Source organism: Pongo abelii, chromosome 13 (genome assembly GCF_028885655.2).
Source record: "Pongo abelii isolate AG06213 chromosome 13, NHGRI_mPonAbe1-v2.0_pri, whole genome shotgun sequence".
NCBI lineage: Eukaryota > Metazoa > Chordata > Mammalia > Primates > Hominidae > Pongo > Pongo abelii.
The window spans coordinates 128,529,429-128,546,856 of NC_071998.2; the positions used below are offsets into that span (position 1 = coordinate 128,529,429).

General features: G+C 61.5%; 1 protein-coding gene across 6 annotated transcripts in view; it reads left to right on the forward strand.

Moving 5' to 3' along the window:
* The first annotated feature begins 3,598 nt into the window (after nt 1–3,598).
* Nucleotides 3,599–17,428, forward strand: part of GRIN1 (glutamate ionotropic receptor NMDA type subunit 1) — a 32,103-nt gene continuing 18,273 nt past the window's right edge. For 5 of the 6 annotated variants that reach the window (XM_024252346.3, XM_063714567.1, XM_024252351.3 and 2 more), the window contains exons 1-4: nt 3,599–4,228; nt 6,603–6,737; nt 11,949–12,125; nt 15,859–15,959. In XM_024252346.3, the coding sequence (XP_024108114.1) occupies nt 3,971–4,228; nt 6,603–6,737; nt 11,949–12,125; nt 15,859–15,959 (671 nt within the window). In that variant the 5' untranslated portion in view covers nt 3,599–3,970. The remainder of the gene's footprint in view (nt 4,229–6,602; nt 6,738–11,948; nt 12,126–15,858; nt 15,960–17,428) is intronic. The other variant, XM_054521259.2, reaches the window with a different exon arrangement.

Below are 17,428 nucleotides of genomic sequence, written 5' to 3' on the forward strand. Positions count from 1 at the left end.
CGGCAACAGAGCGAGACTCTGTCTCAAAAAAAAAAAAAATATATATATATATATATATATATATATATATATAAAATTTTTATTTTTAGTAGAGACAGGGTCTCACCATGTTGGTCAGGCTGGTCTCGAACTCCTGACCTCAGGTGATCCTCCCATCTCGGCCTCCCAAAGTGCTGGGATGACAGGTGGGAGCCACCGCGCCCGGCTGGGAGGTGTTCTTTCTAGACCTCACCTGGGAGTCACACACCATTACCTCTACCACGTTCCATTCTTTAGAGAAGAGGCTGTAAGTGCAGGCCATGTATGCCTGGAGGGAAATCAATCTTCTGCCGAAGGGGGTGGTGTTAAAACCACCACCGGCTCCACCACTCTCTGCCTTTTATTCTGCATTCTGTTTCTTGAGACCATGCGCCGCTATGTGGAATGGTCTCAGGAGCTCATGTGTTTGTGCTCCATGAAGTCAGAGAGTCCAGCCTTTGCACTGCTACATCCCCACCCTTAGAACAGCGTCTGGCACACAGTAGGTGCTCAGTGAATGTGCCTAGTGGAGTAAATGTGCGTGTGCAGTCCTGCCCATGGTCGGATCTGTGGGGATCCTCTGATGGGGAAGATGGCTACCAGGAAAGGTGGAATTTGGAAAGTCAGGACAGGGAGAGAGGAGGGACTTGTGGAGGCAGGAAGGTATGGGAGCCAGTCCAGCACAAGGGCTGGCGGGAAAGCCTCGTGGGTGTCAGAGACTGTACCTCTGTGAGGGTCCCCGGGCTCCCCCAGCTCAGGGCAGAGGTCCTGACCCTAGTCTAGCTCTTTAGCGGGGGCCAGGCCCGAGATGGCCAGCTCCGTTTCCCCTGCGTGGCCTGGCGGCCCCTCCAGGAGCTGGCACGGGAAGCAGGCCTGTCCTCCACGCCCTTGGCCGGCCTCGGCTGCGATGGGTGGAGACGCTTCTGCCCGCCCCACCCCTGTCTGTCTGCCTCCTCTTCTCAAGCAGGCTTCCTCTCTACAGAAATGTGCCCGCAGGTGGCTCTTGAGCCCCAGTTCTCAGGGATTCACCTGCAGAGGATCTAGAGCTGGGGTCCCGTCCCTGCTTCTGATCGGCCCAAAATCCTAGGGAGAGCCCTGATTGGCAACCCCTCGGCCAATGGACTGAGGCCAGGGCGGGTCTGCACCCGGGTTGACAGCCCTGACTAGAACCGAGAGGCTGAGGTCGGGGAGGAGCAGCTGCCTCCCGCCGGGGGCCGCAGCTGTCAGAGTGGGCAAGGGGGTCTCCACAGAGGGGAGAATGTCCCACAGTGGCCCGGGGTAGAACAGCGCTTCCCTCCCCACCCAGCGCCTGACTGCTGGCCCGGGCCCATCCCAGGGCAGTGCCCCAGGTCTCTGATCCTCCCCACAGTCTTTGTCTCACCAGGTCTCAGAGGGGTCCGAGTCCAGGCTCATCTGTTTGTTGTGGAAGAAGCCCACGGGGGGAAAATGCAGAGCAGAACCCAGGAAAGACTTGCTCGCAGGAGGAGCTGTGGCCTGGAGACGCGGCCTCCACCCCATCTCCATCATGGACACCTGCCAAAGGGTCTTGAACAGAAGCTTGGGGACGCACACACGGTCTGGTGGGGCAGTGACGCGCTGGCAGACCGGCTCCCTGAGTAGAAGCTTGGGGACGTACACACGGTCTGGTGGGGCAGTGACGTGCTGGCAGACCCGCTCCCTGAGTAGAAAAGAAAAAGCCCTGGTTTGTGGGGTTTGATGATTTCCGTGGCAGCATAAATAATCCCACTGTGGCCAATTTCAAGGCCTGACTGTAACAGCTGCTGGCAGGTGTCTGAACATTTAGCGATCAGCTCTCCAGGGTCAGCGGGAGTCGCTCCAGCACCCCACGGGGTGGGGGTGGGTGGGTGGAGCCAGCACCTCTGCTACAGCCTCCAACCCCTTTCTTCCATGCTGATGAGGCGCTGTCTGGGCTCAGGTCTACCCCCACGCAGCTGCCAGGCTCTGGCCTGCCTGAGGCGGAAATTTGGTGGTTGTTTTTTTTTTTTTTTTTTTTTGATGGAGTTTTGCTCTGTCGCCCGGGCTGGAGTGCAATGGTGCAATCTTGGCTCACTGCAACATCTGCCTCCCAGATTCAAGCGATTCTCCTGCCTCAGTCTCCCAAGTAGCTGGGATTACAGGCGCCTGCCACCACACCCAGCTAATTTTTGTATTTTTAGTAGAGACAGTGTTTCACCATGTTGGCCAGGCTGGTCTCGAACTCCTGACCTTAGGTGATCCACCTGCCTTTGCCTCCCAAAGTGTTGAGATTACAGGCATGAGCCACTGTGCCCTGCTGAGGTGGAAGTTTGGAGATGGGCCACAAACTCCTGGAGATGGGGCCAGCTCAGTCCACCTGAGCACCCACACACACCCTCCTGAGAGCCAACAGAAGGAGTGAGGGCCCCGAGGCGGATGACCCGTGTGCCTCAACCCGAACGGGGAGAGGCGGGGGTCTGCAGCAGGGTACGGGCAGGTGATCCCCCAAGGAAAGATTTCCCTGTATTGAGAGAGAAGGGGCCAAGAGGAGGAGCTGGTCAAACACCACAGCCCCTCCCCCTCCTCTCAGCGCCAGGGGGTCCCTGGTGCCAGTGTTCGGCTGATGGAGAGAACGGCAAGCGGAAGAGGGAGTGTGACCCCTGTAGGCACATGACTTCCCTTGCTGCACTGCTCTAGATAGCAGAGGTGTGGTGACGACCCTGCTTTGTCCCATTGGGGGCGTTTGCTGTTAGGTCTGCAGAATCCTCAGTTGCTATTGGAAATGGTGACATCACTGGCAGGGGCGGAGCTTCAGCCATCCTTCAAGTTAGGGAGGCGGACGCACACTCCAGGGGTGGAGGGGGACAAAGACAGGGTGGTGTGGGCCAGAGGGAAGGGTAAGGCTCTGGAAAAGGGGGCGCTGGGAGCGCATTGCGAGGGGGCTGGAGACGGAGAGAGGAGCGGAAGCTGAGGGTGTGAAACGGCTGGCCCCGAACACACCTCGCGGGGCTCCAGTGATTCCTCGTGTCCGACCTCAGCCCCAGTCAGTGCGGGTCCAGTTTCCACGCTCTCGCGGAAGGCCTGGCTGAACACATGCGGCAGCCACGGTCACCCTCCCTATTCCTCTTAGCCCGAGGAGGGGGGTCCCAAGTTACATGGCCACGCAAATGGGGCCTCTCCTCATTTCTGAACGTGTGGGGAGGGGAACCTTGAGGGGAGCGCCCCCCAGAGGCATGGCTTAGGGCCTCCCCCACCCCTCTGGAGCTCCAGTCTGCAAGAGTCAGGACCGAAATATCGCTGACTGTGGGTGACGACTCTTGCGCGCACACACACGTACAAGCAGGCAGACGCGTTCGGTCATATTAAAAGGCACGCAAGGGTGCGGGCTGCACGCGGTGACACGGACCTCTCTAATGTTTCCAAACTGAGTTCCCTGCAGCTCCCCGACAGCACAGGCCCCTGTCCCAGGACCCCTCCAGGCACGCGCTCACACGCACACGCGCGCTCCCCGGCTCACGCGCGCTCCGACACACGCTCACGCGAACGCAGGCGCACGCTCTGGCGCGGGAGGCGCCCCCTTCGCCTCCGTGTTGGGAAGCGGGGGCGGCGGGAGGGGCAGGAGACGTTGGCCCCGCTCGCATTTCTGCAGCTGCTGCAGTCGTCTCAGCGTCCGGAACCAGCGCCGTCCGCGGAGCCGCCGCCGCCGGGCCCTTTCCAAGCCGGGCGCTCGGAGCTGTGCCCGGCCCCGCTTCAGCACCGCGGACAGCGCCGGCCGCGTGGGGCTGAGCCCGGAGCCCCTGCGCGCGCTCCCGCGCCCCTTCCCTCGGCCGACGTCCCGGGACCGCCGCTCCGGGGGAGACGTGGCGTCCGCAGCCCGCGGGGCCGGGCGAGCGCAGGACGGCCCGGAAGCCCCGCGGGGGATGCGCCGAGGGCCCCGCGTTCGCGCCGCGCAGAGCCAGGCCCGCGGCCGGAGCCCATGAGCACCATGCGCCTGCTGACGCTCGCCCTGCTGTTCTCCTGCTCCGTCGCCCGTGCCGCGTGCGACCCCAAGATCGTCAACATTGGCGCGGTGCTGAGCACGCGGAAGCACGAGCAGATGTTCCGCGAGGCCGTGAACCAGGCCAACAAGCGGCATGGCTCCTGGAAGATTCAGCTCAATGCCACGTCCGTCACGCACAAGCCCAACGCCATCCAGATGGCTCTGTCGGTGTGCGAGGACCTCATCTCCAGCCAGGTGCCCTCCCCCACCTCCGCCACCCACCACCCCCCTCCTCCACCCACCTCCCCCCTCCTCCATCCTGCAACCCCACACCCCCAGTTTCATTCCATCCTTTCCGTGCCCCCTTCCTCCCTGTAAGACACCACCCCGGAGTCAGCTGGCTGCTTCCGGGAGGCCTCGTCTCACTAGGAACCAAACACCAGGGTCTGCTGGCTCCCCTATCTTGGCCTGAGACCAGTCACCTGCCACCTTGGCTGGTCCTCAGAGGGTACCTGGGGCTCCAGGCCCTGACTGGTGTGTGTAGACGTGGGGCTGGAGTGTGTCAGTGTGGGGGTGGGCATTCCGGGTATGAGGGCAGAAGTGCCTGTCCAGCTACATGCCGGCCCTGCAGAGCTTTAAACAGGACGAGGCCTGGGGCCATCTTTGTTTCTGCTTCCAGGTTCTCCTGCCCTTTTTTCTTCCCTTCCCCCCACCCATGGGTCCGCCTGGAAAGGGAAATGGCTCAGGTGCCACAGCAGGGCGCTTTGTGGGGGTGGGAGTTGGGGTGCACACGCGAGAGGCGTCAGGGCATGGGAGCTGTCGGCAGCCAGCACTGCGGGGGAGGACGTGGCTCCTGGGATTTTGCCTGTCGGAGCTGTCCGCCCCTGGGCCGAGCGCATGCTGAATTCCAATGAGGCTGCAAGGATCTGCAATGCAGCCCTTTATGTAAGAGGCAGGACAGACATCCAGCCTAGCACCGCTCACACGTGCCTACCTGGTGGACACACCACATCTGTGGACACACATGCTCACACACACACCAAATGTTACATTAGCACACACTCATGCACCTCAGCATCACATAGTCAATTTCATATGCTCACTTGCACACATGCAGATCCATGGACACCTGCTCATGTGCCACACACGGCTTGGCATGCATTCCCAGAGGCATGTGCAAACATGCACATTTACACACATGGTTCCAGTCATTCACACGCATGTACACAAACAGACATGCCAGGGCATGTGATGCATATAACCATATCCTAGCACACGCGTGAACACCTGCATGGTCACACACGGACCTACAGGTCTTTGCCAGGCACCTCTGGGTGCAGGCTGGAGGCAAGACCTGGGGGAGGGAGAACCACTTCAAACAGCTGCAGCCTCAGGGCCCACACCAGAGTTTTCTCAGAAATCCTCCCTCCCCACTTCACAAGCCACCCCCGTGCCCCAGCCCAGGACACCACGGGATGGGACTGGGGGGATGCATTTGTAGCCAGTGGCTGCGGTCACATATTCCATCTGGGACTGGGGAGGGACACGGAAGGTGGACTCGGGAAATCCAGGAGGGGCCATTCCTGGGGAATTGCTTCAACTCACGCCCATGTTGCTGTCTGTCTGTGGGCATGGCCTCTGCAGCAAAGGCAATGCCTGCAGCTACCACTCACAGAACACACCCCCTGGCCAGGTACTGTCCTGCCACGTGGGGCCATGCAGTGCACCCCGCCCCCATTCGCCGAAGCTCTAAGAGGTACAGGCAGAGTTGGGGACAGACGCAGGTCCTTGTTGTGTGAAGGTGGTGTGGACCCCCAGCTGCCTGCCTCCCTGCCTTGGGAGGCTGGGGAGAGAAGGAAGGTGTCAGCTCCAGGGGGCTGAGCCACTGGCTTTAGATCTGCCCCATGGGGCCTTGGTCATGGGTAGGAAGGCTGGGCTGCACCCCCAATGCCTCCCTTCCCTTCCTTGAGGATGAGGCCAGCACTCAAAGTAAGGGCTGGGTGTTGTTCAGACGGAGCCCATTGCAGGCTCTGGCCCTGGAGACACCAGCGAAAGGGACCTCAGCCTCTTTGGCAGCTCCTAGCTGCTTCCCCCTGAAGTCCGGTACCAGCCTTCGGAGCTGCCCGCCCTGTCTCGGGGTGTGGGCTGGCCCCACCCCTGGCCCATCAGGAAGGACGGGTGGGTTCTGAGCATCAAAGCCATCATGATGCAGGGCCAGCCATCCTCCCCAGTCCACCCTGGGTGCGTCCCGTGCTCAGGGCCCCCGGGACATCCCAAGGGCAGGCCTTCACCTGGCCCTTGAAGAGCACAGAGCCTGCAGGGCCCTGGTCAGCAGTGTGAGAGGAGTGAGGGGAGGTGCGGGTGGGATCTGCCCTCCCCTGTGTCCCCTCAGCCCCTGCTCCGCCTCTGCCCCTCTGCTATTGGCTGATAGAGGATGACAATGGGGTCTCCCTCCCCCACCCTGTGGGCATGTGTGCATCTGGGCCTGGACATGTAGCATGTACCCAAATCGTGCCCCCAGCCCCCCTTAGCCTGCTGGGTTCAGCCCCTGCTGCTTCCAGATCTCAGCCTCTAGCCCAGTGCCTGGCTCACCCCTGGCTCAAGCTGACCATGTCTCCTGTGTCCACAGGTCTACGCCATCCTAGTTAGCCATCCACCTACCCCCAACGACCACTTCACTCCCACCCCTGTCTCCTACACAGCCGGCTTCTACCGCATCCCCGTGCTGGGGCTGACCACCCGCATGTCCATCTACTCGGACAAGGTAAGCCTGACTGCCAGACCAGGCCTGCCGGCCCTCAGCCCCAGGGCGCAGCCTGGCCACTCCAGGAGCAGCGGGCCGACCCGCTCACATGGAACTCACATGCCACAAACTCACAGCCACACAGCTCCCCAACATTCATGCACGTCCGCACGCTCTCACGTGTCCAACTCACACATCTGCAAACACTGTCACATGCACACTCACGTGCTCTTACGCACGCAATACACACTCTCTTGCACATGGAGGGCTCACATGGAGCCCAGCACATGCCCCCAGCCCAGAGCAGGCCAAAGGGAGGGGGCACGTCTCACACACTCACACATCACACACTCACACATCACACACTCACACATCACACACTCACACATTCATACAGCACCCGCACGCTACACTGCTATGTTCACCCTCCCCACACATGCACACTGACACACCCACGGATTCACACAAAGTCACACACACTCACTGGCACAGGCACCAGTGACACCCCCTCAGGACGAGAGGGCCCGTGGGCTAGGAGAAGGGATGGCTGGGAGGCTTTCTAGACAGGTGGACTTTGAAGGGGAGTTTGGAGAGCTGGGGGTTGCTCCAGGAGGAAAGGGGTGTGCACGCAGCCAGGGTGGTGGGGCCAGCCTTTCCCACTGCAGGCATGGGTGGAGAGCAATGTCTGCGGTTGCAGCTCAGGGTGGGGGGCGCTGGCCTGGGGGCTTCCAGCCTCTAGGGCTGAGGGCAGCTTGGCTTAGCCTCCTGCAGACCCTCCTGGCCCACAGGCTATGAGGAGGGCGTCTGTCCAATCCTGGAACAGCAGCTGGAAGAGGGGAGAGGTCATCCAGTCAGTTTTGCAGGAATCTCCAAGCCAGAGAGCCATGGGGGCTTGCTCTAGGTCACACTGCCCTCCGTCTACCCAGGATGCAAACTGGGCACTGAGAGGCTGACCAACCTGGGGCTACTGGCAGACAGACCTGCAGGGCCACTTGGCAGGGAACATCCAGTTTGGTGCCAGCGCTGAGGAGCCAGAGGGCTGGGCTGTGCAGCCAGGCTTCCGGGTCCCCCATATTCTCCAAATTCCTCCTGCCCAGAGTCCACAGTCCTCGGTAACACTGCCTTAAAGCACAGGGGTCGCCCCAGCCAGGCCCAGGCTCTTCTGGGAGGATGAAAGGCCCCAGAGGCAGGAGCTGAGACAGAGGCTGGAACAGCCACCTTCCTGAGGCTCTGAAAGCCCTGGCATGCCCCCTCAGCACCCAAACTGCTCCTCCCAGGTGACTTCACCCCTGGCCGTGGGAAGGTGGGGGTCTCATTCCTGTGCCCTCAGGCACGACCTCCTTCACCTGTCTGGGCACCAATTTCCTCACATGTGAAGGAGAGAAGATGGCCTTACCCAGGAAAGCAGCCAGTGGCTCAAATGAAAGGCGGGGGAAAAGGATGCCCCAGGGCAGGTCCAGCCCAGCACGTGCCCCCAGCCCAGAGCAGGCCAAAGGGAGGGGGCACACCTCATAGCTGCACCCTGGCCTTACCACAGTCTCTACACTACAACCAACCTGTGCCCAAAATATGAACCGGCAAGGCCAGGTCAGAGCTAGTCCAAAACCTCGAGCACAGCCTGCCTTGCAGCCACGTCACCAGGTGGATAGACAGAGGCAGGGGACATTTTTGCACCCCAAGGCACTGCCCCAGGCCACAAGGAGGGAGCAGGTGAAAAATAACCTGGAGGCCTCAGAGGACCACAAGATCAGTAAGGTTCCACAGGGACACTGAAGGAACCAGGGCTCACCTGGACAGACACAGAGAACCGAGGCAGAGGGGGCAGAGCCTGCTCCACTCCCGGCCGTGCCACGGCACTCTGTGGCAGCTCGCGGCCAGGAAAAGCAAGCACCACGCTCTCGCCTGGGGAGATGAGGCCTTTAACCCCAAGAGTGAATTCTTCTTCATACATAGAGTTGTTTAAATTTGGGAGGTGGGGAGATGAAGCCTTTAGCCCCAAGAGTAAATTCTTCTTCCTACATAGAGTTGTTTAAATTTGGGAGGACTCTGTGGGCAGCCCCAAGGGGATCTTCGAGGCGCTATGTGTCATCAAGAACTTCCTGAGCTCAGCTTGTCCAAAGGTGGCGGGCTGCAGGGGAGGGGGGTGAGCTCACCCCAGGAACAATTCCACAGAAACCCACGTCCCTCAGGGTGCTATGGGGCCAACACCAAACCTCCTCCATTTCCGAGATTATATGTGGGAGGAGAGGCTGGGGTGGGAGAAAGAGAGGTTCCCAGGGTCTAAAAAGTGTCCCCAGGGTGGTAGGGACAGGGTTGGGAAAAAGGAGGGGTCCCAAGGTCTAGAAAGTGTCCCCAGGTTGGCCGGGCGCGGTGGCTCATGCCTGTAATCCCAGCACTTTGGGAGGCCGAGGCGGGCGGATCGCGAGGTCAGGAGATTGAGACCATCCTGGCTAATACGGTGAAACCCCGTCTCTACTAAAAATACAAAAAAATGAGCCGGGCGTGGTGGTGGGCACCTGTAGTCCCAGCTACTTGGGAGGCTGAGGCAGGAAAATGGTGTGAACCCAGGAGGCGGAGCTTGCAGTGAGCCCAGATCGCACCACTGCACTCCAGCCTGGGTGACAGTGCGAGACTCTGTTTAAAAACAAACAAAAAAAAAGTGTCCCCAGGGTGGTAGGGACACGGGTGGGAAAAAGAAGGGGGTCCCAGGGTCTAGAAAGTGTCCCCAGGGGGTTGGGGACAGGGGTGAGAGGAAGGGGGTCCCAGGGTCTAGAAAGTGTCCCCAGGCAGGTGGGAACAGGAGCGAGAGGAAGGGGGTCCCAGGGTCTAGAAAGTGTCCCCAGGCGGGTGGGAACAGGGGTGGGAGGAAGGGGGTCCCGGGATCTAGAAAGTGTCCCCAGGGGCGTGGGAACAGGGGTGAGAGGAAGGGGGTCCCAGAGTCTAGAAAGTGTTCCCATGAGGGTGGGGACAGCGGTGAGAGGAAGGGGGTCCCAGGGTCTAGAAAGTGTCCCCAGGGGGTTGGGGACAGGGGTGAGAGGAAGGGGGTCCCAGGGTCTAGAAAGTGTCCCCAGGCGGGTGGGAACAGGGGTGAGAGGAAGGGGGTCCCAGAGTCTAGAAAGTGTTCCCATGAGGGTGGGGACAGCGGTGAGAGGAAGGGGGTCCCAGGGTCTAGAAAGTGTCCCCAGGAGGGTGGGGACGGGGTGAGAAGAAGGGGGTCCCAGGGTCTAGAAAGTGTCCCCAGGGTGGTAGGGACAGGGGTGGGAGACAGGAGGGGGTCCCAGGGTCTAGAAAGTGTCCCCAGGGGGGTGGGGGCAGGAGTGAGAGGAAGGGGGTCCCGGGGTCTAGAAAGTGTCCCCAGGGGGGTGGGAACAGGGATGAGAGGAAGGGGGTCCCAGGGTCTAGAAAGTGTCCCCACGGGGGTGGGAACAGGGGTGAGAGGAAGGGGGTCCCAGGGTCTAGAAAGTGTCCCAGGGGCATGGGAACGGGTGAGAGGAAGGGAGTCCCAGGTCTAGAAAGTGTTCCCATGGGGGTGGGGACAGGGGTGAGAGGAAGGGGGTTCCAGGGTCTAGAAAGTGTCCCCAGGGGGATGGGAACAGGGGTGAGAGGAAGGGGGTTCCAGGGTCTAGAAAGTGTTTCCATGGGGGTGGGGACAGGGGTGAGAGGAAGGGGGTCCCAAGGTCTAGAAAGTGTCCCCAGGGGGATGGGAACAGGGGTGAGAGGAAGGGGTTCCAGGGTCTAGAAAGTGTTTCCATGGGGGTGGGGACAGGGGTGAGAGGAAGGGGGTCCCAGGGTCTAGAAAGTGTCCCCACGGGGATGGGAACAGGGGTGAGAGGAAGGGGGTCCCAGTGTGTAGAAAATGTCCCAGGGGTGTGGGAATGGGTGAGAAGAAGGGAGTCCCAGGGTCTAGAAAGTGTTCCCATGGGGGTGGGGACAGGGGTGAGAGGAAGGGGGTCCCAAGGTCTAGAAAGTGTCCCCAGGGGGATGGGAACAGGGGTGAGAGGAAGGGGGTTCCAGGGTCTAGAAAGTGTTTCCATGGGGGTGGGGACAGGGGTGAGAGGAAGGGGGTCCCAGGGTCTAGAAAGTGTCCCCAGGGGGATGGGAACAGGGGTGAGAGGAAGGGGGTCCCAGTGTGTAGAAAATGTCCCAGGGGTGTGGGAATGGGTGAGAGGAAGGGAGTCTCAGGGTCTAGAAAGTGTTCCCATGGGGGTGGGGACAGGGGTGAGAGGAAGGGGGTCCCAGTGTGTAGAAAATGTCCCAGGGGTGTGGGAATGGGTGAGAGGAAGGGAGTCCCAGGGTCTAGAAAGTGTTCCCATGGGGGTGGGGACAGGGGTGAGAGGAAGGGGGTCCCAAGGTCTAGAAAGTGTCCCCAGGGGGATGGGAACAGGGGTGAGAGGAAGGGGTTCCAGGGTCTAGAAAGTGTTTCCATGGGGGTGGGGACAGGGGTGAGAGGAAGGGGGTCCCAGGGTCTAGAAAGTGTCCCCAGGGGGATGGGAACAGGGGTGAGAGGAAGGGGGTTCCAGGGTCTAGAAAGTGTTTCCACGGGGGTGGGGACAGGGGTGAGAGGAAGGGGGTCCCAGTGTGTAGAAAATGTCCCAGGGGTGTGGGAATGGGTGAGAGGAAGGGAGTCTCAGGGTCTAGAAAGTGTTCCCATGGGGGTGGGGACAGGGGTGAGAGGAAGGGGGTCCCAAGGTCTAGAAAGTGTCCCCAGGGGGATGGGAACAGGGGTGAGAGGAAGGGGGTTCCAGGGTCTAGAAAGTGTTCCCATGGGGGTGGGGACAGGGGTGAGAGGAAGGGGGTCCCAGGGTCTAGAAAGTGTCCCCAGGGGGATGGGAACAGGGGTGAGAGGAAGGGGGTCCCAGTGTGTAGAAAATGTCCCAGGGGTGTGGGAATGGGTGAGAGGAAGGGAGTCCCAGGGTCTAGAAAGTGTTCCCATGGGGGTGGGGACAGGGGTGAGAGGAAGGGGGTCCCAAGGTCTAGAAAGTGTCCCCAGGGGGATGGGAACAGGGGTGAGAGGAAGGGGGTTCCAGGGTCTAGAAAGTGTTCCCATGGGGGTGGGGACAGGGGTGAGAGGAAGGGGGTCTCAGGGTCTAGAAAGTGTCTCCAGCGGGGTGGGGACAGGGGTGGGAGGAAGGGGGTTCCCAGCCTCCGGCGGGTGTTCCAGCAGTGGGAGGTGGGTGGGAGGGCGGCTCCCCACGGGTCCGCCTCAGCCCGCCGTGCGCCCGCCTCCCACAGAGCATCCACCTGAGCTTCCTGCGCACCGTGCCGCCCTACTCCCACCAGTCGAGCGTGTGGTTTGAGATGATGCGTGTCTACAGCTGGAACCACATCATCCTGCTGGTCAGCGACGACCACGAGGGCCGGGCGGCTCAGAAGCGCCTGGAGACGCTGCTGGAGGAGCGTGAGTCCAAGGTGAGGGTCGGCGCCGCGGGCGGGCGCCTGGCGGAGCCGAGGTGCAGGACGGGCCGCCTTGTGTCTGTGGCTCCGTGTGTGACACCCTCTTCTTTCCATCGTGCATGGTCAGCACCACCACGTCTGGCGAGCGCCCGCCCCAGCCTGTCCTCGGCTCATTTCACTCGCTTTTGCCATTAGTCGAAATCTCCTTCGTGTCAGTCCCTGCGGGGCGAGGGCCAGACCACCTGGAGCTCCGCAAACACCCCTGCCCCGCGCTGCCCAGCGCCCTCGTCCCCTCCTCCTGCCCACGCCCCTCGCTCCCTGGAGGCCCCAGCCGGGCTTGGGACTCGTCACCCTTCCCGCCCACCCTGTCCTGAGTCCCCAGCAGCCTCCCTCTGGGCAAGGTCTCCCCTGTACACGGCCCCCACATACTGCCCCTGCAGGCCTGTCCCCTCCTGGCTGGGCCCATTCCCTGTCCTCCCCCGCGTGGCCTCCCCTGAAGCTCTGCACCTCACGGCTCAGCAAAGCCCCATCCACAGACACCTGCCCCCCAGCCTGGACCGCCGCTGTGGGCTCCACTCCCCTCCTTGCCCCCACCACAGGGCTCCCTCCGCACTCCTCACCAAGATCAATTAGCCACCTGGTTCTAGGACACACTGACCCCCAACACAGCCAGGCGTCCACTCTGTGGGGCTGCAGAGAGATCAGAGCTGGGATTTGGGGGGGTCCAAGCGACCCCTGCCCCCTTCCTTACCACTCCCATTTGCAGTATGGGGCAGAGCTGGTTCTCGGCTGCAGACCCCCGGAGCCCTGGGTGCTCAGCACCTGGGCCAGCTCCTGATCAAGCAGTGGGAGGAGGCCCAGGCTGAAGAGGGCCAGACCTATGGGTGGCTGGGAGCATGTTTCGTGTCAGAGCTGGCTTCATCGAACTTAGAGCCAACCTGGCACCCCCAAGGCACCCCAGGCCCAGGGAGGGACCAGAGGGCATGGGTCGGGGGTAAAGCCAGGGGCAGACCAGAGGGTCCTGGGAATACTGTCGTGGGGGGTCTGCTGAGTCTTGGGGGGGAGGGGCATGAGCACCGAGGGCCCCACCCAAGACAGTGCCCCTCACCCCAGTGCCCGACAGGCCCCTCACCTTCTGGCGTGCCCACCCACGGCCACGGACTCCCATCACACACTCACCCCTGCACACCCAACCGCCTGCTTCCACTCACAGGTGCACGCACACATTCCCATCACACTCCACACCTCCGGCCACAGGCTCAGGCTTGCCTCCATGCAGCTCCAGCACCACACACACACCTGGACACGCGCACAGATGCACTCCTCACACACACACCTGGACACACGCTCAGGTGCGCTCCTCACACACACACCTGGACACGCCCACAGGTGCGCTCCTCACACACACACCTGGACACGCGCTCAGGTGCGCTCCTCACATACACACGCCTGGACACGTGCTCAGGTGCGCTCCTCACACACACACCTGGACACATGCTCAGGTGCGCTCCTCACATACACACCTGGACACGCGCTCAGGTGCGCTCCTCACATACACACGCCTGGACACGTGCTCAGGTGCGCTCCTCACACACACACCTGGACACGTGCTCAGGTGCGCTCCTCACATACACACCTGGACACGCGCTCAGGTGCGCTCCTCACATACAGACGCCTGGACACGTGCTCAGGTGCGCTCCTCACACACACACCTGGACACGTGCTCAGGTGCGTTCCTCACACACACACGCCTGGACACGCGCTCAGGTGCGCTCCTCACACACACACGCCTAGACACGCGCACAGGTGCGCTCCTCACACACACACACACCTGGACACACGCACAGGTGCGCTCCTCACACACACACACCTGGACACGTGCTCAGGTGCGCTGCTCACACACACACACCTGGACACGCGCTCAGGTGCACTCCTCACACACACACACCTGGACATGCGCACAGGTGCGCTCCTCACACACACACACACCTGGACACGCGCTCAGGTGCGCGCCTCACACACACACACCTGGACACGTGCTCAGGTGTGCTCCTCACGTGCATGCTCACCCTCACTTGCGCCGGCCAGCACACACACATGCACACACACATGCACATGCATACACATGCACACACATGCACACACACGCACATACACACACGCACACACATGCACACGCACACATGCACACACATGCACACGCGCACACACATGCACACACGCACGCACACACATGCACATGCACATGTGCACACACACAAGCGTGCTCAGACCATCTGGCTCTTCCCCAAGCTTCACAGGCCTTTGTGGACTAACCCTCCCATGCTGACACCCACAGGCACATGCCACCCCTGCAGGCGCACATATGCACACACACCCTCTTGGGCGCATATGCAAGCCGATGGGCATGGGCACCCCAGTTAGTGAGGACACCTCGGTCTCTTGAGCGGCAGAGGGAGACCAAGGAGAGGGAGGGGGAGGGACATGGGGACAGGCCCCGGGGGGCTGCTCACCTCCCACTCAGGACTGACACGGGTTGGAGTGGGCACTGCTGGGGCCACACAGCAGGTGCACGGCAGGGTGGGGGTGGCAGGTGGGGCTCCCTCCAAACGGTGGACGCGGACATGGCCTCCTTTTCTCCTGAGAGCGACCGTTTCCAAGAGCACAGCTTCGTGGCAGGGAGCCTCCATGGCCCCGCCCCCACGACCCTCACCCCCTAGCTCCACCCCGGCCCCCAGCCCCGCCCCGGGCCTCGGTGTTTGCGAGCTCCAGGTAGGAGCCCGTCTGCAGATGTGCCGAGGAGGTGGTGTGATTGCTTTAGCGCCGTCATTTTCAACCGTTTATAATCTTCTTCTGTGTCTGCATATTTTCTCTGTGCACATTATTCATCAGAGTAAAAAAAGGAACTATGAAAACCTCGACCAACTGTCCTATGACAACAAGCGCGGACCCAAGGTATATATGCATGGACGTGCACGCCACCCACGGCTAGGGAGCCCTGGCCTCGGCGCCTCGGCCACTAGGGCCACTGTCTGGCCCAGCCGCCGAGCCGCAGGCCCAAGCAATGAGGAGAGGCAGCCGGCAGCAGGCAGGAGAGGGCAGGCAGGAGAGGGCAGGCGTGGCGGCGTGGGTGCCTGAGGCCCACCCGCCGTGACCCTAGCCTGCACCCTCGAGGCAGGCGCGGCTGCAGGAGGAGCTGCTCTCCGGGAAGTGCATGCGAATCTCCGAGACCCCAAGGGTTTCCTCGTGGAACCCGGGAGGGAGCCCGCCCGCCTGGCCACCCACTCGCCGGGGCCGGGCTGCTCCTGCAGGGGCCTGCGGAATCAGACCTCAGAGGACCTCCCATGGTTTTGGAAAAGTCAGCCCCATCTCTTTTCCTGGTTGCATTCCAAAACTCTTTTCTGTTTCCCGTCCGCTGCACGCCTCCTGAGTCTGGGTCCACTTCAGCTTGCATGCTCAGTGCAAAGATGAGGACAGGAGTGAGGTGGAGAGAGATCCAGAGAGAGCAGAGAGAGCACAGAACGAGCACAGGTGAGCGCGCAGGCTGAAGACAGGACAGGACCGGAGAGGCGAGGCCAGGCCAGGCAAGGACTGAGGAAGGCAGGCAGAGGCGCAGGTGGCAGGCGCAGACCATGGCAGCCCTAGCTAAGCTGCCTCGGGGTTCCCAGTGGCTCCGGCCCGACTCTCACCCCTGAGGCGCTATGTTCCCTGCCCCAGCCGCCTGCTAACACTCTTGCTCACACCGCAGGCAGAGAAGGTGCTGCAGTTTGACCCAGGGACCAAGAACGTGACGGCCCTGCTGATGGAGGCGAAAGAGCTGGAGGCCCGGGTCATCATCCTTTCTGCCAGGTGAGGCTGGGCAGGGCCCTACACACTCCACACAGGATGGTACCTGGGCCAAGTACCTGCCATCTGAGCCAGAGCTGGGACATTGTTGGGCACAGTGACCTTCAGCTTCCAAAGCACCTTCACCAAGGACAGCCACCCCCACCCCCACCCGCGCCCACACTCCTATCGGCATGGCTGATGTGACACCCTCCATCTGTCCCTCCATCCCTGGGCCCTTCCCCATTCCACAGTCACATGCTGCTGCTGCCCTGAGCTGGGCTGTGGGAGAGGGAGATGGAGGAGACCCTGCCCTTGGGAAGCCCCGCAACTCAAGGGGGCAAACCTGTGCAAACAAGGCCCAGGCCTGGGGCCAGGGACTAGGCCCAGGGAAGTGATGTGCAGGTGTGCCAGGCGAAAAGGCCCACAGCAGGGAGAGGGCCAGATTTCCCAACTGAAGGATTGCAACAGCTGCAGCAGCAGCTTAAGGGGAAATCAGTTAGGTACCCAGGAAATCAGGCTGCTCTGGACAGGGTCCGGTGCCACAGAGCAACCTCGGGGAGGAGCCCACTGTAAAAAGCTCCTTATTTGCAAGTGGCTAGGTTCTTCTGGGAAGGGAAAGGCTGGGTGACTGGGAATAGGAAAAGCAAGAGTGGGGAAGGGCAGGGTGAGGAGTCTCGCCCCATGGGACAGCCAAAACCCCACTGTCCCTGACCTAAAAGCTCTGCTGGGCTCCAACAGAGCAGAGCAAAACAGCAGTGAAACACCCAGAGGAACACAGCCCAGCCCTCCAGCCCTGCATATGGGAAAGAGCCGGCGACACTCTCAGTCCCAGGGCAGACCACCATTTCCACGGTCCATCAAATGACCCTCTGGCACGGAGACAGGTGCAGCCCCCTCACCAGGGCAGAACGCAGGGTGGGGCCAGCCAGGGCTCCTCGGGCTAGAAGGCAGGAATCTCCCCAGCCCAAGGCAGGGTTGTTGCTTAGAGCTGCTCACGGGGCCTTGCCTGCTCCTCCTGCAGCTGCTATAAAAAGGCACTAATCGTCCCCCATTACGCCCCCTGCACTCGGCTTTAGGCTCATAAGTCACTTGTCCACTCCACTCATCCAACTGTAGGCCCCAGGGAGGGTTGGCCTGGGCTCCAGGAAAAAAGATTTTTAAAGATGTGATCAGGCAAGGTCGGGGTATGCACAGGTCCCAAGGAAGGAATGCCCCGCCCAGGGAAAGCCCCGCCCAGAAAAAAAGACCCGCCAAGGGAAAGCTCCGCCCAGATAAAAGCCCCGCCCAGGGAAAGCCGCGCCCAGAAAAAAAGACCCTCCCAGGGAAAGCCCCACCCAGGAAAAACTCCGCCCAGGGAAAGCTCCGCCCAGGGAAAGCCCCACCCAGAAAAAGACCTGCCCAGAGAAAGCCCCGCCCAGAAAAAGACCCTGCCAGGGAAAGCCCCACCCAGGAAAAACTCCGCCCAGATAAAAGCCCGCCCAGGGAAAGCC